The sequence below is a fragment of the Neophocaena asiaeorientalis genome, unplaced genomic scaffold, assembly GCF_003031525.2.
Source record: "Neophocaena asiaeorientalis asiaeorientalis breed wild unplaced genomic scaffold, Neophocaena_asiaeorientalis_V1.1 scaffold106, whole genome shotgun sequence".
NCBI classification, from domain to species: domain Eukaryota; kingdom Metazoa; phylum Chordata; class Mammalia; order Artiodactyla; family Phocoenidae; genus Neophocaena; species Neophocaena asiaeorientalis.
Genome location: NW_020172597.1, coordinates 4,952,588 through 4,976,411, shown reverse-complemented (window position 1 = coordinate 4,976,411; position 23,824 = coordinate 4,952,588). Strand labels below are relative to the sequence as shown.

The 23,824-nt window shown below is 39.0% G+C and overlaps 1 protein-coding gene across 1 annotated transcript in view; it reads left to right on the top strand.

The window, feature by feature from the left end:
• Nucleotides 1-23,824, top strand: part of LOC112395593 (polycomb protein SCMH1) — a 78,550-nt gene that overhangs the window by 18,228 nt on the left and 36,498 nt on the right. Inside the window, exons 2-3 of the mRNA XM_024738902.1 lie at nt 15,893-16,125; nt 19,977-20,103. Coding sequence (XP_024594670.1) covers nt 15,893-16,125; nt 19,977-20,103 — 360 coding nt within the window. The remainder of the gene's footprint in view (nt 1-15,892; nt 16,126-19,976; nt 20,104-23,824) is intronic.

The window sequence follows — 23,824 nt, the reverse complement described above, 5'->3', positions numbered from 1 at the left end:
GTGCTCCGCAAAGGGAGAGGCCACTGCAGTGAGAGGCACGTGCACCGCAAAAAAAAAAAAAAAAAAAAGTGTTGGCTTTAGGTATATGTATTTTATCTTGTTAAGGAAGTACCAGCTCTTCTTAATTTTCTTGAGTGTTAAATTTTGTCAAAAGCTTTTTCAGTATTTATGGGGATAGTCATCATATGATTTTTCTCCTAAGACCTGTTACCAATATAACTAATCACTATGGGGGGGGGTACAGAAATATTTATAGCTTAGTATGACAGGTTTATTATGGTTATATAGAATAGTATCCTTATTATTCTGAAGAGATACATGTTGAAGGAATGGCAGACCATAAAAATGGAGCACAGAGAAATTTGCCAAAATGATATAAGAGTTTAGTTTCAGAAACAGAATTATGTTTGCTATATCCTGGGCCACTGTTCTTTTTACTGTACCACAGTTCATTGGGATGTGAATGTTAGGGGTTTATTTTATTCTTTCCTTCCCTGATTTCTTCTCATCTTTTGGTTTGGGAATCTTCCAGAAGACTGGCTTTATGTATAATTTTTCCTAAGACCCCAAGTCTCTTGGTCTTTTCCTCAAATATACTTGGCTGTATTTAATTTGTTGCTGGTTATTTAGTGCCAGAGAGAGCTGTCATATGTTTCCATGGAAACAACTATAAGCTTTCATTCCTTATGTCTTATTCCTCAGGACAGTATTTGTGATTAGCTTCCCTGTTTCCAGACCACCTTTGGGCTGACTTCACACATTGACTTCACACATTTTAACACACACACCTTCTCTTCTTCATTCCCACCACCACCAATTTGATATGTTTTCACGAACTACTAATACGTGCTTGGCAGAACTTTGGTGCTGAGATACATGCCATGTAACTTTGGGATATCAAGATAGACGAAAGAGTGGTATAGCTGAAAGCAAAATACAAGTGAAGATCAGATCCTAGGAACCCTAGGCTGCTCACCAAAGCCGAGTGTTGGAGAGTAGATCACAGAGCAAGCCAAGTACAGGAATCAGGCATCAGCAAAGCCTAGAACCCAAAGTCAGTTAGAAATGAGAACCACCAAGGGCTAATGACAAATTGCAAGGAACATATAAAACACATGGAGGAAGCCCAGATGATGTTTTCCAGACATTGCTCTACTAGTATGGGTCCAGCAGACCTGCTATTGCAGGTTTGAAATGGATATCGTACTCCTAGCACTAAAAAAGTATGCTCTCGTTAAATTATATAGCTAGTTGGAAAGACAAGACTTAAGAGTAGTGAAAATAATTAGAGAATGAACAGCTTCCCCTCCTAGTCCCCCAAGATGTGAAGTTATGTTAATGTAGTATACAGCCAAAATACTAACAGATTCATGAGGCCATCCTGCAAATTAAACTTGGAATAGCTAAGCATTTGAAAAGAAACAGGCAGAACTGAGAGGTCAAACAATAAGCAGTAGAGTAGATGTAGACCCAGTATACTGATGGAAAGAGTGTGTTTGTCTGAGTGAGAATGCTCCTGCATGAGTGGGGAAAGAGTATTGGACAAGGGATCAAGAGACCTGAATTCTTTATCTACCTCTGCTGTCACTTTTCTTCTAGAGGAAATGCTTGCAATTTTTTTAAAAAACAATTTAATGTCATCAAAAGTCCAAGACCTCAAGAGAAATCTAATGAGAACATGTGTATGTTTGTCTAATTGCTCTGAGGGTTAAGAGAACTGAAGGAAATAAACACTGGTTGTGGAGCTCATATGTCTTGGGCACTTTACTATAACTTCCCATATAATTTTCAGACAACACTGTGAATGAAATTACCTCCATTTTCCAGAGGAGACAGTAGGCTCAGAAATGTTAAATGATTTATACAAAATCATACCACTTGCAGGTGGCAGACTGAAGATGGAAAACAGGTTGTTCTGATTCCAAAGCCCACGAACTTTTCACTAAGTCTGACTTTTGAATCATGCCAGTCTTTTACTAGACTCTATCCATCAATTTATTGTTTGCCAATATTTTTGCACCATAAAAGAGAGCTGCTAACATATAGAAGAACAGGCTGAGTAGGAGAATAATTATGGTAGTTACCATTTACTGAGCATCTACTATGTGATGGGCACTGTGCAATATAGTTTACATTATTCTGCTTCTTACAGTGTTGGGGTAAATATTATTAATCCCAGTTTTTTTTAAATGCCCAGAGAGTTTGTGACTTTCCCAGTGTCATGCAACTAGTATATGGTAGAGCTGAGATTTAAATCCAAGTCTTTATGACTCCAAAGCACAAGCATTAGCCATCGACCCAGGTTAAATTGGAATGATTAACTGTGAAGAAAGCTCTGAAAAAATATCAGGTGCACACCCACATCCATGTTCCAAACAGGTTTTTGGATTTGAATGGATTGCACTTAAGGGGCCAACAGAACACATTCAAAGGGAAGGGTCCAGTATCGCCATTGATTGCCCAGAGGCAGGTTTTGGAGAACAGCATAGAGAGGCTATGGCACAGTTTATGGTGCCAGCCTTGTTATTATAATAGATGAAAAGTCCCTGCTCCTATCAAAGGCCAGCCCCTCCACTTTTTCTCTTGATTTCATCCTCTCTTGCCTCTCTTTCATCTGTCTCACTAGTTTCCTCCTCAAACCTCTCCTTTCTGAAACATCCTCATCAGCATACAAACATGTTCTATCTCCAGTCTTTTAAAATTCTCCCTTGATGGGCTTCCCTGGTGGCGCAGTGGTTGAGAGTCCGCCTGCCGATGCAGGGGACACGGGTTCGTGCCCTGGTCCGGGAAGATCCCACACGCCGCGGAGCAGCTGGGCCCATGAGCCATGGCCGCTGAGCCTGCGCGTCCGGAGCCTGTGCTCCGCAACGGGAGAGGCCACAACAGTGAGAGGCCCGCGTACCGCAAAAAAAATAAAATAAATAAAAAATAAGATAAAATTCTCCCTTGACTTTGCATCTCTCTTCCAGCTAATGCCCCATGTCTCTGGAATTTCACAGTGTATTAATTTCCTGTTGTTGCTGTAGCAAGTGACAACAAACCTAGTGGCTTAAAACAACACAGACTTATTAGTTCTGTAGCTCAGAAGTCTGAGTGAGATCATTCGTTTCTCTGTTCTAGTTTTACAGGGACAAAATCAAGGTGTTAGCCAGCCTGAGCTTTTATCTGGAGGCTCTGAGGAAGAATCACGTTCAGGCTCACTCAGGTTGGTGGAGGAGGATTCAGTTCCATGCCATGGTAGGCTTGGGTCTCCATGTTCTTGCTGGCTGTTTGCCAGGGGATACTCAACTTCTAGAGGCTGCTCACATTCCCTGGCTTGTGGCCTCTTTCATCTGCAAAGTCAGTAAGAGTAGGTTGAGTCCTTCTCACACTTTGAATCTCTCTGCTCTCTCGCTTCTGCTTCTCTCAGGCTTCCAGCTAGAGAAGGTTCTCAGTTTGTAAAGATTCACATGATTAGATTGAGCCCACTTGAATAATCTATGATAATCTCCCTATTTTAAGAGTTCAACCTTAATTACATCTGTAAAATCCCTTTTGCCATGTAAGTAACATATTTACAGGCTCCAGAGATTAGTGTGTGGACATCTTTGGAGGGCCATTCCATGCAGTAAAACTTAAAAAAAAAAAAAACCTGGCCTATAGTCACTATTTCTATTTCCATCTTCCATTCACTCCTTAGAACTCTCCAATTGCTCTTCAGGCCCCACTGTTCCAGAGGAACTGCCCTTATGAAGAACACGGCAACCTCCATGTTGACAAAGCCTGCTCTGCCCTCATTTTGCCCAGTCTCTCCGTAACTTCCAGCACAGTTGATCAGTCTCTCCTTCCTGAAACACTACCTTCTCTTCGTTTCTGGGATGTTACACTCTGTATATTTTCAACTCCTGTCTCACTAAGTATGCCTTCTCAGTCTCCTTTGGCTTGGGTTCCCCCACTTTTTAGCCCCTAGTTGTTGGAGTGTTCCAGGGCTCAGTCCTAGACCCTCTACTGTACTCTTCTATATGCTCTATCTCCTCCCAAATGATTTCAGTCACTCGCATGTCTTTATATTACTGTCTATATGCTAATTACTACCAAAATTATATCTCTACCCTTGACCTTTCTATCGAATTCTAGACTCATTTATTTGGCTACCTACTTATCTCCAGATATCTACAAGTCATTTAGCACATAATAGGGCCAAAGCAGATTTTTTTTTTTTTTTTTTTTTTTTTGAAGTACGCGGGCCTCTCACTGTTGTGGCCTCTCCCATTGCAGAGCACAGGCTCCGGACGCGCAGGCTCAGTGGCCATGACTCACGGGCCTAGCCGCTCCGCAGCATGTGAGATCTTCCCGGACCGGGGCACAAACCCGTGTCCCCTGCATCGGCAGGTGGACGCTCAACCACCGCGCCACCAGGGAAGCCCCCAAAGCAGATTCTTGATACCCAACCTGCCTCCTCCCAAACCTCCTATTCCTCTAGTCTTCCCCATGTTGGTAAATGATCAAAAACCTAAAATTCATCCTGAATTGCTCTTTCCCTTCCCTCTGCCATCTAGTTTAGTGGTGCTGTCAGCTCTGCCTACAAAATGTATCTTGTATTTATTCACCTCTTTTACCCTCATGTCTATCACATTAATCTCAGACACCATCATCTCTTGCATGGACTTCTACAGTCAGCATCCTAACTGATGTTTCTGCTTCCATTATTGCCCTCCTATAGTCCATTCTCCACAGAGCGTCCAGGGTGATCTTTTTCAAAAGTAAATTAGATCATGTTCTTTCTGTGATTCAGAAGGCCCTACATGATCTGACCCCACCTTTTTTTATGACTTCATCTTATGCCATTATTTCCTCTCTTCACCCTGCTTCAGTCTCTCTGGTCTCTTTGTTTCTTAAACAAGTCAATTTCATTATTTTCTTGGGACCTTTACACCTGCTGTCTCCTCTGCCTGGAGCACTCTGCCCTAGATCCTCACATGCCCAATGCCCTCTTGTCGTGCCAGTCAGTTCAAATGTCACCTCTCAAAGAGCCTTTCTTGGCCATCCCTCAGTCACTCTCTATCACACTGCTGTTTTACTTTCTTCATGGCACTTATCATTCATTGAAATTACCTTTTTATTTATTTATATTCCTGGATTATACTACAGAGCCTACCACATAATGTATTCTCAATTTAGAATGTTTGTTGGAGGAATGAATGAACAAGTAAGTGAAAGAATGGATCTTGAGTTAGTAAAAGGGAATCTTAATATGATGAAAAGAGCAAAGACTTTAGAGTTAGACATTCTGGATTTAAGTTTCAGACCTGCCTCATTACTTATGGGACGTTGGCCAAGTTACTCAAGTTGAAGTTGCCTCATCAGTTAAGTAGAGATAATATACACTTCATAGGAAGGACTTCAGAGCTCATTGTTTTACTGCCAGTACATACTACTATTTATGCACCCTAGTAAAGTTTATTAACGATAATCATTGTCCATACTGCCATTGCAGATAGTATGGCACCACCTTCATAGTAGGTGCTCAATAAATGTTGGAGTAACTTTGCTTAAAGGAACTATCATCAAGGGACACCCATTTGTAAACTACTTCCTTTCTCCATTCTCGGTCTTAACAGTTTCTGTCTGCCTTTTAGTGACATTATTGATCATTATAATGTCCAAGGAAATAAGATTAGAGAAACACATATGCTCATGTATCAGAAGAAGTTTATCAAGGAGGGGAGATCAGTTATACACATCTTTATGTGCTACTACCCTAACTTAGATGAGCTTCTGCCTTTAGAGTGAACCTCATCATTACCTTTGCCACATGTAGAGTCATGGTACCTACCGTTTGTCTGTTGGCAGAGTCTTTATGTATTAGAGCTGGAAAGTTCCTTAAATGTCACGTGGACTCTTCTCAAGCTGGCTCCAGCATCTGTTTCACTTCTGTGGACTTAAGGCACACAGAAGTACCCACAAGTCCTCATATAACCATGCTTTTTTAGTTCCATGCCTTTCTACATACTGTCTCCTCTGTCTGAAGTACCCTACTCACCCTCCACCCTTGCCCTTTCCTAATGCAAGAACCATTCATTCTTCAAAGATTAGTTAAGGGAGTTCGCTGGTGGCCTAGTGTTAGGATTCCAGGCTTCCACTGCCATGGCCCAGGTTCAGTCCCTGGTCGGGGAACTGAGACTTTACAAGCCACATGGCGCAGCCAAAAAAAAAAAAGTTAAAATGTCACTTAATTTGAAATCACACCTGACAAGTCTCTCTTGCCTGTCTCCTTTGCTCCCTGTCCTTCCCTGGCAGTTAGCCACTCCCTCCTTCAGGTTCTTATAACCCTATGTGTGTATACATTTTGAAGCTTTTCTGGAATTTTTAATTTTGACATGATTTCAGCTTTACAGAAAAATTGCAGCAGTGGTACAAAGAATTGCCATATACCCTTCACCAGGATTCTCCAATTATTAACATTTTATCACATTTGCATTATTAGTCTCTCTCAATACATAATACATATTTTTTCTGAACCATTTGGCGATGACTTGCATACATAATGTCCCTTTACTATTAAAGACTTTAGTGTATGTTTTCTGAAAACAAGGGCATACTTTTCTCTAGACATAGTGCTAGTGTTAAAATCAGAAAATTAATATTGATATAGTATTAAGAGCTAATCTACAGACCTTCTAGTTATTAAAACCAGAAAATTAAAGGCAGTATAGTACCAATAGCTAATCAATAAACCTTATTCATATTTTGCCAACTGTCCCAATAATATCCTTTCAGGAAAAGAAAATTCTGGGTCATGAGTTGTACTTGTCACGTCTCTTTAGTCTCCATTCATCTGGAACTGTTTTCTGTCATTCTTCCTTGTCTTTCATGACCTTAATATTTCTTTATAAATATTTGTCCAGTTATTCTATAGACTGGTTCTCAATTTGGGTTTGTCTGATGTTACCTCATGATTAGATTCAGGTTATACATTTTTGACAGGAAGGCTCTACAAGTGATAGTCTTCTGAAAGCATTGTATTTGGAGATACATATCATTTATCCTAACTGCAGATAGTAACTTTGATTACTTGGTTCACATAGTATCTACCAAGTTTCTTCACTTCATTCCTTTGTAATTAGTTAATAATCTTGCAGGTAAATACTCTGAGACTATAAATATCCTGTTTCTCCTCAGACTTTCACCTAATAGTTTTAGCATCCATTGATGGGTGTTGCTTGAATCAGTTATTGCCCAAATGGCTATTTTATAATTCCCTCATTTCTTCTACATTTGTTAGTTGGGGTTCTACTGTAAGCAGGAGTTTTTCCTTCTCTATTTTTTTAATTTATTCATTTAGTTACATAATTATGGACTCTTGATTCTTATTTTATTCAGTAACAATTTTTTATTGTCATTATTTGTTTTGATGCTCAAATTGCCCCAGATGTAGCCAGTGGAAGCCCCTTGAAGTTGTCTCATGTGTCCTTTTGACATGGCCCCATCATTGTTTTCTGACCAGTGTGTTCCAGGTTCATCTTCCCTATCCCGGTCCATACCCGATGAATTGTGATTAATTGTATAAAGACCTGCTCCTAACCATCTCAAGATTGTGCTCCTCCAGGACAAGAACCATGTTGGGTTTTTTCACCTTAGATAATTGGCAAGCCTTGACACTTAGCATTTTCTAAATTTTCAATGAAAAATTTAGCTGAAATTTACTGATGTGGTCAAATTAATTAATATCATTTGAATTGCCACTTCCCGGGCTCCTGAAGGAAGAGAGATTGCTTCCTTCCTCCTCAGCTACATGAGAGAATGTGTGCAGAGAAGACCCCCTAAGACTAGAACCATGCCTGGCTCTGCCACTCTTAACTTCTCTGAGGCTTGCTCTCCTTACTTGTCAAAGGAGAGGGTAATGTCTGCCTTCACAAGATTATGAAGGCCACACGAAATTACAAGTGTACAAGAATTTTGTCTAAGTATTGTTGGTTAAGAGAGTAATTCCGTCAACCTTAGTAGCATCAAAATGTGTTGGAGAACATTCCCATCTCTCATCTTTCTCTGAAGTAGGACAGACATTAAATTACTTAATTATTTGCATGTGGAAAAATAAGAAAAGATTGTGTTTAAATGACAAACTCAATGTCACACCATAAGGGACAGAACTAGAATTAGATCCCTGGTCCCCTGACATCAACTCAATTTTTTTCCAACTAGGATAATTAAGTTAGAATGTGGCAGGACAGGGCTTCCTGATAGGGAAAACTTCAAAATCCTGGAATCCCTCAGGATAGCTTAAGAAATCCATTATTAAGAAGCTTTTAAATTAGTATGAAGCTTAATCTCGCTGCTGGCTACTCATACATGAACAGCATGCCCTGATTTTTCAGAACCGTTAAATATAATTGGTTCGTTTCTTCTGTCTGTATCTTTCAGGCCAGAGAGAGCAACCCCTTTGCCAGTTGGTGTCATGGACTTTTATTTCTAGCCTTAAGGGAAAAAAGAAGAAAAACTGTTTTCCGACACTTAGAAAGCCAATTAAAGCCCTGTTCAGTTCTTCTTTTACATCTGTTGACTTTCTTATTATACAAACATGTGCTGGGTACCAACTAAGATCTCAGCACCTTACCGTGTGACGCTAGGAATTCCAAAGTAAATCACCTTCCTCACTGCTCAGCTCAGATTCCGTGTTTGTTACTGGAGGTATATGGGGCAGTCTTGGGGTTTATACTAATCAAGTTAAACATTTGGCATGTTCAGTTACTCAGTCTTAAGTGTGGAACAGGTAGAGAGTTGGATTGGAGATTTTTTTAGGCAAATGTGTTGGAAAAAGAAGGGCAAGGAAGTGATTATAATTATAGATCAGTGGTTCTCAAACCTTTTGGTATCAGGAAACCTTTATATCCTTAACCCAAAAGAGCTTTCATTTTGTGGGTTATCTATATCACTATATTATAAATTAAAACTTAGAACTTTTTAAGACATAAGAATATACAGGCACGCATACCATTAGCTGTCAGAGTGATATCACACTTGTAGCATCCTGAAAACTCTACTGTGAGAGAATGAGAATGAAAAATGCAAATAATGTTTTAGCATCATGAAAATAATTTTCATCTCATAGACCTTCAAAAGGATTCCCAGACTGTAGTTGGAAAACTACTAACCATATAACATTTTATTGATAAAAATGTGTCCTATATGTGTCAGTTACATTGGTTGGTTAATTTGTTATTTGGTTATCTATGTTAATTAGTTATTTATGTTATTAGTTGTTTAATTGTGTTATCAAATATTTTCTATCCTTGTTGATTGTTTTTCACATTCTTGACTTATCAATTACTGAGAGAAATGTGTTAAAATATCCACTGCATAATTATGGATTTTTCTGTTTCTGCTTTTAGTTATTTAAACTTTTGCTTTTATATTTTGTATTATTAGGTACATATAAATTTAAGGTTATTATAGCTTTCTTTTGAATTGACTATTTTTTGCTATAATTATCATTTATAAGTAATTTTAATTCATTTCATTTCCACTTTAACTGGAGTTTTTTTTAATTGAAATGTAGTTGATGTATAATATTATGTTAATTTCAGGTGAACTACATGGTGATTTAACATTTGCAGACATTAGGAAACGATGACCATAAGTCTGGCCACCATCTTTCCCCATACAAAGTTATTACAGCATTATTGACCATATTTCTTATGCGAGCGTGACATCCCCGTGGCTTATTTTGTAACTGAGGTTTTGTGCCTCTTAAGCCCCTTCACCTGTTTTGCCACACCCTCTGCTGCCCTCCCATCTCTCAGTCACTAGTTTGCTGTCTGCATCTATGAGTCTGTTTTTGTTTTCTTTTGTTTCTTTTGTTCAAATTCCATATATAAGTGAGATCGTCCAGTATTTGTCTTTCTCTGTCTGATTTATTTCACTTAGCATAATAGCTTCTAGATTCATCCATGTTGTCACACATGGCAAGATTTCATTTTTTTTTTATGGCCGAGTAAATATTCCATTGCACGTATACACCACATTTTCTTTAGCCATTCATCTGTCAGAGGACTTAGGTTGCTTCCATATCGTGTCTACTGTAACCAATAATACAGTGAACATTGCTGTGCACATGCCTTTAGAATTAGTGCTTTTGTTTTCTTTGGGTAAATACCCAGAAGTGAAATTACTGGATCATATGGCAGTTCTATTTTTAATTTTTTGAAGAACCTCCATGCTGTTTTCCACAATGGCTGCACCAATTTACATTCCCACCAACAGTGAATGAGGGTTCTCTTTTCTCCACATCCTTGCCAACACCTGTTATTTGTTCTCTTATGGGTAATAGCCATTCTGACAAATGCGGGTGGTATCTCATTGTGGTTTTGATTTGCATTGCCCTGATGATTAGTGATGTTGAGCGTCTTTCCATGTGATATTTCTTTGGAAAAATATCTATTCAGGTCCTCTACCTATTTGTTAATTGGGTTATTTTTTGTTTTTTTTTTAATTTTTATGTATTTATTTATTTATGGCTGTGTTGGGTCTTCGTTTCTGTGCGAGGGCTTTCTCTAGTTGCGGCAAGTGGGGGCCACTCTTCATCGCGGTGCGCGGGCCTCTCACTATCGCGGCCTCTCTTGTTGCGGAGCACAGGCTCCAGACGCGCAGGCTCAGTAATTGTGGCTCACAGGCCTAGTTGCTCCGCGGCATGTGGGATCTTCGCAGACCAGGGCTCGAACCCATGTCCCCTGTATTGGCAGGCAGATTCTCAACCACTGCACCACCAGGGAAGCCCGGGTTGTTTTTTTGATGTTGAGTTTTATGAGTTATTTGTATATTTTGGATGTTAACCCTGATTGGATATATCATTTGCAAGTATCTTCTCCCATTTAGTAGACTGCCTTTTCGTTTTGGCGATATGAATTGACTGTTTTCTCTTGAGGAAATGTCCCTTTGAGTCTAGTCATACTTCTTGTATTAGGACTGTCTTGTCTGATATTAATATAGCCACTTGCACTTTCTTTGGTTAATGTTCACAGGGTGTATATTTTTCCGTCTGTTTGTTTTTTATCTTCCTGTGTCATCATATTTTAAGTTTTCTTATTTCAATGCCATCTTATAAACAGATATAATCGGGTTCGGTGAGGGGGGCTTTGGTCCTGTATGTTAATTTTTTCTCATTGTTTTATTCAAACCATTTGTATTTAATGTAATTATTTATTTGGGTTTAAGTCTACCATTTTGCATTTTGCTTTTTGTTTTCTCTTTGCCTAAGTTCTCCCTCATTTCTTTGTTCCTCCTTTCTTGCCTTCTTTTGGATTAATCGAGTGTGTTTTATTATTCCATTCCTCTCTCCTTAGCTTTTAGTGATACATTCTTGTTATAATTTTTTAACTAGTTAGAATTATACATCCTGGACTTATTAAAGTTTATCTTTAATGAGCACTCTAGACACTCCCCAAATAATGCAAAGTTCTTAGCAAATTGTGGCTCCATTTACCCTCCCACTTCCATCTTTTATGCTATTGCTTTCATATAATTTACTAATACAGTTGACCTTTGAACGATGCGCAGATTAGGGGCACCACCCCCTTGTACAGTCAAATCTGTATGTAACTTCACAGTCAGCCCTCCTTATCCGTGGTTCCACATCCATGGATTTAACCAACTGTGGATCATGCAGTACTGTAGTACATGTTTGTTGAAAAAAATCCACATACAAGTGGATAGACACAGTTCAAACCCTTGTTTTTCAGGGGTCAACTATACATATATTATAAACCCTACAAGCCATTTTTAAAATTCTTTTTCTGAATTGTCAATATTCCCTTGTATCTATCCACATATTTACCCTTTCTTATGCTCTTCCTTCCGTCCTGCAGTTGTATTTTTTCCATCTGTGATTACTTTCCTTCATCCTGAAGAACTTTGTTTTTATTTCCTGTAGTTTAGGTCTGTTAGTGACAAATTCTCTCAGCTTTGATTTTTCTGAAACAGTTATTTCACCTTCATTTTATTAAAAAATTTTAATTGAATGAAAGATTCTTTAAATTCTGTAGTGCTTTACAATTTTCAAAAGTTTCACACAGATGATTTTTTATAATTGCATGGTAACCCTGTTTCTTCCCCCTACCCCTATATTGCCCCTCCCCTCCCTTACTGGTAATCACTAGTTTGTTCTCTATATCTGTGAGTCTGCTTCTTTTTTTGTTTTATTCAGTAGATTGTTGTATTTTTTAGATTCCACATATAAGTGATATCATACAGTATTTGTCTTTCTCTGTCTGACTTATTTCACTTAGCATAATGCTCTCCAGGTCTATCCATGTTGCTGCAAATGGCAAAAATTTCACTTTTTTATGGCTGAGTAGTATTCTGTTCTATATATATATAGAATATATATCACACATATATATATACCACATATATATATATATATATATATATATATACACACACCACATCTTCTTTATCTATTCATCTGTTGATAGACACTTAGATTGTTTCCATACTATTTCATCTTCATTTTTGAAGGGTATTTTCACTGAGCATAGAACTCTAGGTTGGCAATTTCTGTATTTTAGCCCTTGAAAACTATCATTTAAAACTATCGCTTCTGGGCTTCCCTGGTGGCACAGTGGTTGAGAGTCCGCCTGCCGATGCAGGGGACACGGGTTCGTGCCCCAGTCCAGGAAGATCCCACATGCCGTGGAGCGGCTAGGCCCGTGAGCCATAGCTGCTGAGCCTGCGCGTCCAGAGCCTGTGCTCCGCAACGGGAGAGGCCACAACAGTGAGAGGCCCACATATCGCAAAAAAAAAAAAAAAAAAAAAACCTCGCTTCTTACTTTCATAGTTTCTATTAAAAAGTCAATTGCTTCTGTAAGAGTAATCCTTTTCTCTCTAACTGCTTTTAAAAATTTATCTTTGTCTTTCATTTCACTTGTATTTTATGTATTTTATTTTCAGCCGTTTAACAGTGATGTGTTTTGGTATATTTTGGGTTTTTTTTTTGTGTGTGTATTTTTGCTGCTTGTGGATTGCTGAGCTCTTTTTTCATTAGTCTTCAAATATTGCTTTTACCTCATTCTCTCTGTCTTCTCTCACTGGGATTATAGTTACTCATATTTTGGATCTACTGACTGTGTCCACATGTCTCTATTGCTGTAACCTGTTTTTTCCATATTTTTGCTTCATTTTGCATGTTTTCTATTGATTTTTCTTCAAATTCAGTAATTCTTCTGCTGGGTCTTGTCTGCCCTTAAATCTATCCAATGAGTTCTTAATTTTTAATATTGTATCTTTTATTCTGGTGTGTCCATTTAATTTTTTTATATAGGTTCCAGTTTTCTGTGAGTATTACTTATCTTTTCTTACATTTTGTTCATTTTTTCCTCTACTTTTTAAAACCATATTAATTATGGTTATCTTAAAGTCTTCTTCATTATCTGGATCATACATAAGTCTTCTATTGTCTGTATTTTTCTTGATTACCAGTCACATTGTTCTGCCTCTTTTGATGTCATGTGTATATACATACACACACGCACACGCATGCACACACACTGGATATTTTATATAAAGGAACTGTTGAGACTCCAGCTGATATTTTCCATCAGAAAGAATTCTTCCTTTCCTCTTTCCTTTAGGCTAATAGGATAAGGGCCTGATCCCCTCAGTCTAATCATGGATTGAGCTAGTTCAGATCTGAATTGTACCTATGGTTCATATCCGTGTTCCTTGCACCTGGGCCCTGTTGGGCTCTCGACTGAGAACCTAATGGGTCTCCATCTTCATAGTCCTGAAAAACTGCAAGAGATTGTCCTACCCTTGAGAGGTTTGGGGCTTGGTTCTTTGACCTTTCAGTCCTTACAATTTCAAAATATGGCATTTATCTTGAAGAGGAGATCAGGTGTGCTAGAGGTAGACCTCCTTCTAGTGGAACCTTGTCTCCTGAAATCACAAGATTATAGCAGTTTTCACTCTGCCTTTTTAGAAGCTCTCAGCCTAGCTTTGCAGCTCCAATGTGCAGGCTCAGAACTCAGCAAATGTCCCTTGGGAAAAACTGGCCACACAGATGGAACTCCTCAAGTTCCAGTCTGTCACAGAGCCTCTCTGATTTTTCTTTCCTCCAGTGGAGCTCCTCTGCACAGGCCAAGCCTGACTGTCAGTTCATGCCCAAATTTGGCAGATGTCCTCAGGAAAGTAAACAGTGTCAGCTCCTTCAGGAACCTTCTCCACCCAGGTCTGGAATTCCAGTTCATCTAATCCTCATGATTTTTACAACAATGCAATGTCTTTTAAAGATAATTTATCTGACTTTTTCTAGTTGTTGCATCAGCAGTGTTACACTGTCATGATCTATAACATCCTACCTGGAAGCACAAGAAATACCATCTTCTACCTACCCACTGTAAAGAGTTTATTAACTTGTCCCCTCGCAGAGCAGCCAGAGTGCTCCTTTTAAGTACACCCAGTCACACCCTGCTCAGAACCCTCCAGTGGCTTCCCTTTAGACTTAAAATAAGTTTGGATTTGTTTTCATGGTCTACAAAATCCCACACAATCTTATTACCAGTCCCTTTCTAACCTTATCTCCCACCACTCTCCCCTTCGCTCACTCAATTCCAGCTATACTGACCTCCTTTCCATTTCTCAAACACGTTAACATGTTTCCATCTCAGAATCTTTGCACTTGTTATATACCCTCTACTTGGATGTTCCTCAGATCTTCATAAGGCTTTGCCTTTATTTCATTTAGGAGCTCTGTGCAAATGTCACCTCCTCAAAGAGGACTTTCCTCACCCCTCTGTCTCCTTACCTTGCTTTAGTTTTAATCATAGCACTTACCTAACATTATACTGTATACTTACTTGCCTATTTTCTGTCTCCTCCGACCAGGAGGTAAGCTCCGTGAGAGTGGAAACTATGTCTGTTGTGTTCACTGTTCTCCCCCAGTGCTTCGATTAGTGCATAGCCTGTAGTAAGTGCTTAATAACTTTGTGGAATGAATTAGATACTCCTTACCATGAAAAATTCTCAATTAAGGAGAAGAAGAATGATTGGAGTAAAGCTGAAAGTACTCTAACATAGGTGTCTACAGAATGTTTTGGAGTAAGTGGAATACTGATGGAGTTGGGACATAGTCAGACAAGGCCTCAGTAAGGAGGTGGCCCTGGAGCTGAGTGTTGAAAACTGAGTACTGATGTATGTCTGACCAGGAGGAATAGAGAACTCAACATATATGAACGAATTGGTGTTCAGAAAACAGAGGAGCTAGAACATGGGGGTGGGTGATAGGAAATGACATCAGACATAACTGGAGAGCAAGGCAGGGGCAGAGTCACAAAAGTCTTTGGATATCAGGATAAAGAATTTGGACTTTACCTTAAAGGTAATATGGAGCAGAGATTTTTAAGGTAAGGAAATATGCTATCAGATGTATATATTTCCATGTGTTTCACTACTCCTCACTGCAGTAATCACACTAAAACTTTAAGTAGATTGATATAGAAAATCCCTGATTCGGTTGTCAGGGCCCAGTTTCAAAACATAAGTCCTATCCCAACTCACTGTATAACCTAGGGAAGGCATCATTTCCTCTTGTGGGCCTCAGATCTTCATTCTTAGCAGGAGAAGATTGTAGGTAAGATCCATTCCATCTCTGAGCCTGTGTTTATATGCTTTAACTAGATTCCTTGGGGAGAACAGTTTAATTTATTCTGCATCTGCCAGAAATAATTAAAACTCCCAATTCTGGCCAATCAAACTTCAGTTCTCCTCTGAGATTTTCTAACATTTAGGTCAGATGCCAAGAAACTAGCTTCCTGGGATAAAACTATCCAAGCAGAAGTAGCAAGTCTTTTTTTCCCTCTGGCTGGGATGGGAATGCAAGTGGGAAGAGGGGGTGTTAGAATGAGTCTTTTTCTTGCAGTTGTGATTCCAAAGAATCCCTATCCTGCATCCGAGGCGAACACTGAGAAGCCCAGCATCCACAGCAACACCAAAACTGCCTTGGAGCCTCAACCAGGGCAGAGGGGGCGTAAACCAGGAAAGAAGCGGGGCCGGACACCCAAGCCCCTAATTCCCCATCCCATCTCTACCCCATCCAAGTCAGCTGAACCTTTGAAATTCCCAAAGAAGAGGGGTCCCAAACCTGGCAGTAAGGTAGGTAAAAATGTGGGTTTGCCAGCACGGAATAAATGGTTTTAAAGGGGTAACTCATCCATATCCATCCATCTTAGAAAGGGATGTGTCTGGCCCTATTCTCCACCTTGTGTATGCTTTTAAGAAGAATCTCCTATATTGTCATCCCTACTTTAGCTACTTACCTGGGAGTTGGTAATGTTACAGATAAGATAGTATGGATAAGAAATAAATTTTTACTTTGAAAGTTACATTCATGGGAATTCTGGTCTAATATCTTCCATAGATGGAAGGCCCTGCTCCTAATTGTTTTTAACCTACCCAGAGTGGATGCCCAGGTATGTGAACAGAAAGAGAAAAGTGACTCTGTAAATGTATTTATTTTTCTGTCCCTGTACCTTCTTTAAAAAAAAAAAGAAAAAAGAAAAGAAGAAGAAAAAAAAATTATTGAATATTCACTAAGTATCAGGCTCTGTACCTGACACCACTATATATCACATGATCTTCACAAAACCCTTGGAGATGAGTAGTGTTAATGTTATTAAATAGTCAAATAAGTTGAGACTTAAAGATGTGAAATGACTTCCCTATGGTCACATAGCTAATAAATGGCAAAGGCTACAGAGATGGGTCTCCAGATCTTCTAGTTCTAAGGTCACTGCTGCCCTACCACATATTCACTCTCTCACATTTCCTGAGGGAGGTTAACACTTACCTCTGGTGTAGGAAAAGACTGCTGGGTCGAGCTTCACTGAGCACTGTTACTGAAAGTATCACCTTTTAGTCATGACCAGTTCTCCATGTGTATCTTCCCTAGGGAAACCATTGATATGAAACCTACTCAGCTGCTTCTCTAGGGCTTCCTTTGGCATCACCTTCTTTCTCCACTCACTTCTTAACTATCAAGGAATCTCTCTGCAACTCCCTCCCAAACTAGACTACCTGAGTTCCAGTTTAGAAATGATACCCAGTTCTCCCTAGGCATTCCTTTCTAATTTCATAAGTTCCTCCCTAGGTTTGGTTGGTTGGGTGGGTTTGTTTTTTTTATTAGCTCCAGCTGACCTCAGTCCTTCTCGAATATAAGCTCTTCAAGGTCAGGAATCTAGTCTTTTTTTTCTCTTTTTCTTCTGCAGTGCCCTATATCCCAATCTCTTGGGAAATGTTCAGTATATGCAAGATGGATGGATGGATGCATGCATGGATGGATGGATGGATGGATTTTAGTGATGATGTTCCAATTGAGATTATCTCTTATTTATTGGTTTTGAATTCTTGATGTCACATCCTAATCCTTCTATGTAACACATAATGCTCCTGATCTATTACCACTAACCCCAAACCCAGGGGTTCATTTTTGTGTCCATTATGGTCTTCTCATTCTCATGTTGTGGAGGAGAGGCTGAAGGCTCTAAAGATTCCAAGGCCAGGGAAGTCATGCTTTTGACGATGTGAAGGCACCTTGATAGATTAAAAACAGAGAAAACTTGTCTCTGAGGTTCCAAAGACAGAACCAGAACCAATGAGCAGAAACTCAAGCAGACAGGCTTTGTCTCAACATAAAAGGAACAGTTAAATCTATTTCAAAATGCAAGTAGTGATCTCCCATCACTAGAGGTATTTCATCAGGTACCAGATGACTACTGGGAGGGCTGTTTTCAAGGAGTGGAAAGTAGAAGTGTTAGATGGATAGTTGGATTAAGTAACCTTTAAGATCCTTCAAAACCTAAGAACTATGATTCTCTGATTGCCTCAGCTCTGCTTTCTCAGGAAGTCCTAACATAGTAGCCCAAGTCCTCTTTCTTTCCAATCCTCCTGATAGCAGTAATTCTCATCTAATACTGTACTTCATGGCATGGCATTTGACTCCCTAATTCCCTTTCCTGTCCTTTTGCCTATTCCTGTAAGTGTATATACCTTTACTTAACCCATGATATAACCCTCATGTTCATTTTTGAAGCAAAGTGGTCTTGTGACAAGAGCATAGGCTTTGAAGCCAGACAAACTTAGATTTATATCTCATCTCCAATTGTTACCACCTGTGTGACTTTGGGAAAGCTTTGAGTATGGCTGTGAGCCCCAGTTTTCTCACCAGTAAAATGGAGTTGCGTTAATATATGAATAGATATAATACATGTAAATGTATTTTACATGTATAGATATAATACATGTAAATGCATCAAAAGGTAATAAAGCTTTACATCTTTCTGCTTTTTTCTACAATATTTGGGAACCTAACTCACCAGGTTTGTTTCTTCAGGGACCCCATGAAGTCCTACCACCAACTCAATGAAGTTGAACTGGTATTTCCTTTCTTCCCTGACTCATTGCTTATTTGGATTTTTACTTGTGGCAATATCAAAAAATGAGAGGAAACATCCATATCCTGTGTGTGTGTTGAATGTTCTGTAAGAGTTTGCATGACTGCTTTCACAAGCAGAGCCATCCTAGAAGTCAGTCAGGTTTATACACCTCCCACAGTGGACCCTACGTGTGACATTCAGTAGGAAGGGATTTCTGGATCTCAGAAATGGTTATGTTTTCCTTGCATTCAGAAAGGCTTTTAGAAAACTGTTTCTTGGAAAAAGCCTTCTGAGATCTCTCTCCCTCAGAGATTGCCTGGACCAGCATAGAGGAGATACTAGATTCTTCTCAAATCATTTTTATTACTTCCCCCATTATTGGTATTCTATACTGTATGCTTCATTGAAAGACGTTTATTGACACTTATCATATGCCGAGTACCATGTAGGAATGGTAAACAGAATCAGACCCTCAAGGAGCGCCAGGCTAATAGGGGACACCAGTATGTAAATATATATTGACAATACACTGTGGTAAATGCAACAATACAAAGTACAGAAATAGCACAAAAGAGACAGTAAAGCTTATCCAGAAAAGCTTCCTGGATAAACAGATATTTATAAGGAAAAAAAAAAAAAGAAAGGGTATTCCAGGCAAAAGGGTTGGTTTATTATTGTAAAGGCAAGGACCAGGTAAAACTGCAGGTTTTGAGAGAACTACTATAGTTAGAGATTACTGGAGTATAAGGTTTAAGATAAGAAATGACAGGTAATAAGGTGAAGAGGTAGGCAGGGGAAAGTAGTTTGTGGAGTTAGGGGAAGGGAGGTTTCCATTCTTCAACAGAGGGAAACAAACTAATGTCAAAGTAGACTTAAGCCACAGCATTTTTTTTTCCTTTTTCTGCTTTTTTCTGTCTAACTAATAAAGAACCTGGACTTCAGATGATAATAATGAATACAGTAGAAAAGATAGTGAATTAAGCTGTGGCTATACAGAAGCCCAGACTCTTATACATATTTATTAAACATCTACTGTATTTGCAGCTTTGGGCAAGACGCTGTGTGTAAAAAAATATATATCATATGATATCACTTATAGGTGGAATCTGAAAAAATGTTACAAATGAACTTAGTTGTAACACTTTTAGGAAACAGACACACAGACATAGAAAACAAACTTATGGTTACCAAAGGGGGAAGTGCAGGGAGAGGTCAATTAGGAGCTTGAGATTACCAGATACACACGACTATATATAAAATAGGTAAACAACAGGGTCCTACTGTATAGCACAGGGAACTATATTCAATATCTTGTAATAACCTGTAATGGAAAAGAAACTGAAAAAGAATACCCATATATAAATATATAACTGAATCCCTTTGCTGTACACCAGAAACTACCACAACATTGTAAATCAACTATATATCAACTGTAAACAAAAAAAAAAGATTAAAACAGTCCCATCCACAAATGTATTTCAGTTTCATGCGTGAATTAAGTACTAAGAATAGAGGAATGAGAAGACAAGTTACCTATCATGGGTAGAAACTTTTCCCCATCCATTTTGACAGAGGAAACCTCGGACTTTGCTGAACCCACCACCCACCTCACCAACAACCAGCACCCCTGAACCGGATACCAGCACTGTACCCCAAGATGCTGCCACCATCCCCAGCTCAGCCATGCAGGCCCCCACAGGTAAGAGCAGATCACAGTATTAGCTGCAACAAGCCCCAGGCCCCAGTGTCTATACTTTCTCTTTTACTGCACCAATAATTAGCCCCCTATCCATTTATAAATCTCAACAGAATCTTAAAAAAAAATTTTTTTTTAACTTTGAAATAACTTCAGAGAAACCTCCATTCTGTCAAAACAATCAAAGAAACTTGGGTAGATGTTCTGTGAACTCAGCGTTGGGGATCTGGGGCATGGGGGTGGGGTGGACATGGGGCCAGCACCAGGAGCTCCCTGGCCCAGTTTGTAATTATACCCATCCTTTCCAGTTTGGGGTGCTCCCTCTTTAGTGATCCCTTCCAGAACCCTTCCAGCACAATAATAATTCTGCCACCACTCATATATGTATGACACTGCTCTGTTTTTTTTTTAATGTCATTGATGGTGGCAAATCTTGGTGCTGTGAAAGTATTTCAGTGCTCGTTTGATTCAAAGCAAAATCTGGTAACTAAAGTGGGTGCGTAACCACCTGGGTTGTGCGTATCTGTTCCCATTTCGTAAACTATATATGGAGGTAACTCTAAAAGAGCTACCCCTTTAGAATACATAAACATAGATATACAGCCTCCCTGTGGGGTAACTAAAAAGAACAATACTCATTTTTTATGTCTAAATTAAGATACATATGTGAAACCTTACTTTTGTTACTCTGCAGCTACTCCATCTTCTTAGGGAAATCTAAGCAATTGGAATGACCCCCATGGAAGTTAGGGTAGTCTTTTTCTTAGGAATTGAATTTGTCTCCACCCAAATCCTAGAATGTTAGCACTTGAAGGGAAGGCCAGCTATAGTTTCCTCCCCAAATAACCTTTGGAAAACAACAGAGCCTGCAGTGGCATTTATGTCCAGCTCTAGTCAGGGTACTATCATGTGATTTCTTCAAATGTATCTTATGCATCTAGCCCCAGCTAGTTACTGGGTTTGCTTAATCCAAAAGTGTCATTAGATTAGTGAACAAAGCTTAGGAGCTTTGACCCTAAGCTCCATGGAAGAGGAAGTAAAGATAGATGAACACCTTGGTGAAGATACTGATTACATTTTCCAGCCTCATGACACGCCCCCTAGGTGCCTGCATACCTGCTTGGTTTACTCCATATCCTTCTAAATATCACTTAGGTGCCTGGATGCCTTTTTAACAAAACCTAGAAGATTCATAGCAGTGGGAGCTTCATGACTATGCCTCACTTTTCGGTTTAAATGATGTAGACCATCTCTTCTGGCAGTCTCGAAGCTGGCAATCCCTCCCTTGGTCTGAATCTCATAGCCTAGGAAAAGTGGCAACTTGACTTTGTATCCCTGTTTCCTGTTCTTGGCCAGGCTATCGCAGTCTTGACTGATCACTGTTTCACCACCCCAGTTGGACCTTTGCTCTTTCTGTGTGACCTTGATGTCACTTCCTTTTCTGAGCCTCAGTTTCCACACCTATACAACGATACGATTAGTCCAAGTTACCTTTATAGACCCTTCAAATGTTAACAATAAAAGCTATTATAGGGACTTCCCTGGTGGCGCAGTGGTTAAGAATCTGCCTGCAAAGGCAGGGGACATGGGTTCGAGCCCTGGTCCGCGAAGATCCCACGTGCTGGGGAGCAACTAATCCCGTGCGCCACAACTACTGAGCCTGCGCGCCTAGAGCCCATTGCTCCGCAGCAAGAAAAGCCACTGCAATGAGAAGCCCATGCACTGCAATGAAAAGTAGCCCCTGCTCACCGCAACTAGAGAAAGCCCACGTGCAGCCACAAAGACCCAATGCAGCCAAAAATTAATTTTTTTTAAAAGCTATCATAGATTGAAAGCTGTGTGCTACACTATATCCTTTATTACCAACCTTTCGGGGTTCTTTTAACTGCACGACACTTTTTAAGAGTTATTTTGATCAGAGTTATATACATGCTAATAGTTTAAAGGAACAATAGGCCTACAAGAATTATTACAAAAACAAGACGAACAGTCCCCTCTATGCCCCTGTCATTTACTTCTCACCAAAGGCAATCACTTTTAATTTAGCTGATTCTTTTATTTATCTCCATATATGTAAGTGGAATGTTTATATTGCTTTTTTTTTCTTTTTTTTAGCTTGAGGCATTTTCAACTGACAACACACTTTAACTCTTCCTTTTCTTTTTTTTTTGGCAACCCAGGATTTAACTCTTCATCTCCTTACCCGTTACCCACCCACACATGCTTGTGTATCTTAATACTATGATATTATAATTGTGATTAGATTGAAATTCATTCATTTGCATTGTTACTTGTTATAGGCTATTCTCAGTTGAACTGTAGAGTACTATGATTACTTTTCCTTTATTGTACAAAATTTTGTTTTAGAGTAAATCTTGATTTCTTTGTTATGTGTTTATTTTGCTATATACTTATTAACTCAGCCTTAAACTCTCTTACTGCCATATACATCTTTCTTTATGTTCAAGCACGTTTTATATTCTATCCATTTCAAACTCTAAAAGAAATCTCTTCTGGAGCCTTCTGAGTTCCTTGACAACCTCTTCACCTCTCTTTTGTGTTATCCCCAGTTTGCTCCTTCCCACATCTTTATTTTCCCATGTAATCTTTCTTAAATTTATATCTTTCGTTTTGTGTGAAACCTGTTTATTCCCTTTGAAGCTTCTCTTCATCCCCATTATTCTGAAATTTCACCTAGGATGTATTTTTACCTACCATGTGGACACGTAGTGTGCCTATTACATTATTTGACTTCTTGAAACTTTCTTAAATTCATCAATGATTTTCTCCCACTTTTTCTCTATTCACTGTTCCTGGCATACATGTTATTCAGATGTTGACCCTCCTGAAGTCGTCCTCTGTATTCTTGACCCTCTTTATTCTTATTCCTATTCTCTTTGTCTTTTTGCTCAACTTTCTTCAAGCTTTCCTCAACTCTGTCCTCTAAACTTTGTATTGAGTTTCTTGTTCCTGGCATTTTGCTTGTAAAAGTGTCATTATTTATTACTCTAGTGGCATTTTCCAAAGGGTATTTGGTAGAAAACCAGTCTTGCAAAATGCTCTGCATAAAGGGATTTTACATACATTTAGGAACTTGGTCACATACATTTAGGAAAGCCTTGCACTCTGCTTACCCACTCTTGGATGTTTGCATCAGCTATGAAGAACTCTTTTTTGTTTTCTGAACTTTTTACTAGACTGTTTTTTTTAAGTACGGGAGGTACAGAGCTTTCCCGTATACCCCCTGCTCCCACACATGCATGGCCTTCTCCATTACCAACATCCCCCACCAGAGCAGTATGTTTGTTTCAATTGATGAACCTGCGCTGACACATCATTATCACCCAAGGTCCGTAGTTTACCTTAGAGTTCTCTCTTGGTGTTATACTTGCTATGGATTTTGACAAATATATAATGACATGTATCCACCATGATAGGATCCTACAAAATAATGTAACTGCCCTAAAAATCCTTTTTGCTCTGCCTATTCATTCTTTCCTCCCTACTAATCTCTGGCAACTACTGACCTTTTTACTGTCTTTATAATATTGCCTTTTCCAGAATGTCATAAAGTTGAAATCATTCCGTATGTAGTCTTTTCAGATTGACCTTTTCACTTAGCAATATACATTTAAATTTCCTCTGTGCCTTTTCATGGCTTGATAGTTCTTTTTTTTTTTTTTTTTTTTTTTTTTTTTTTTTTAAAAAAAAAAAAAACACTTTT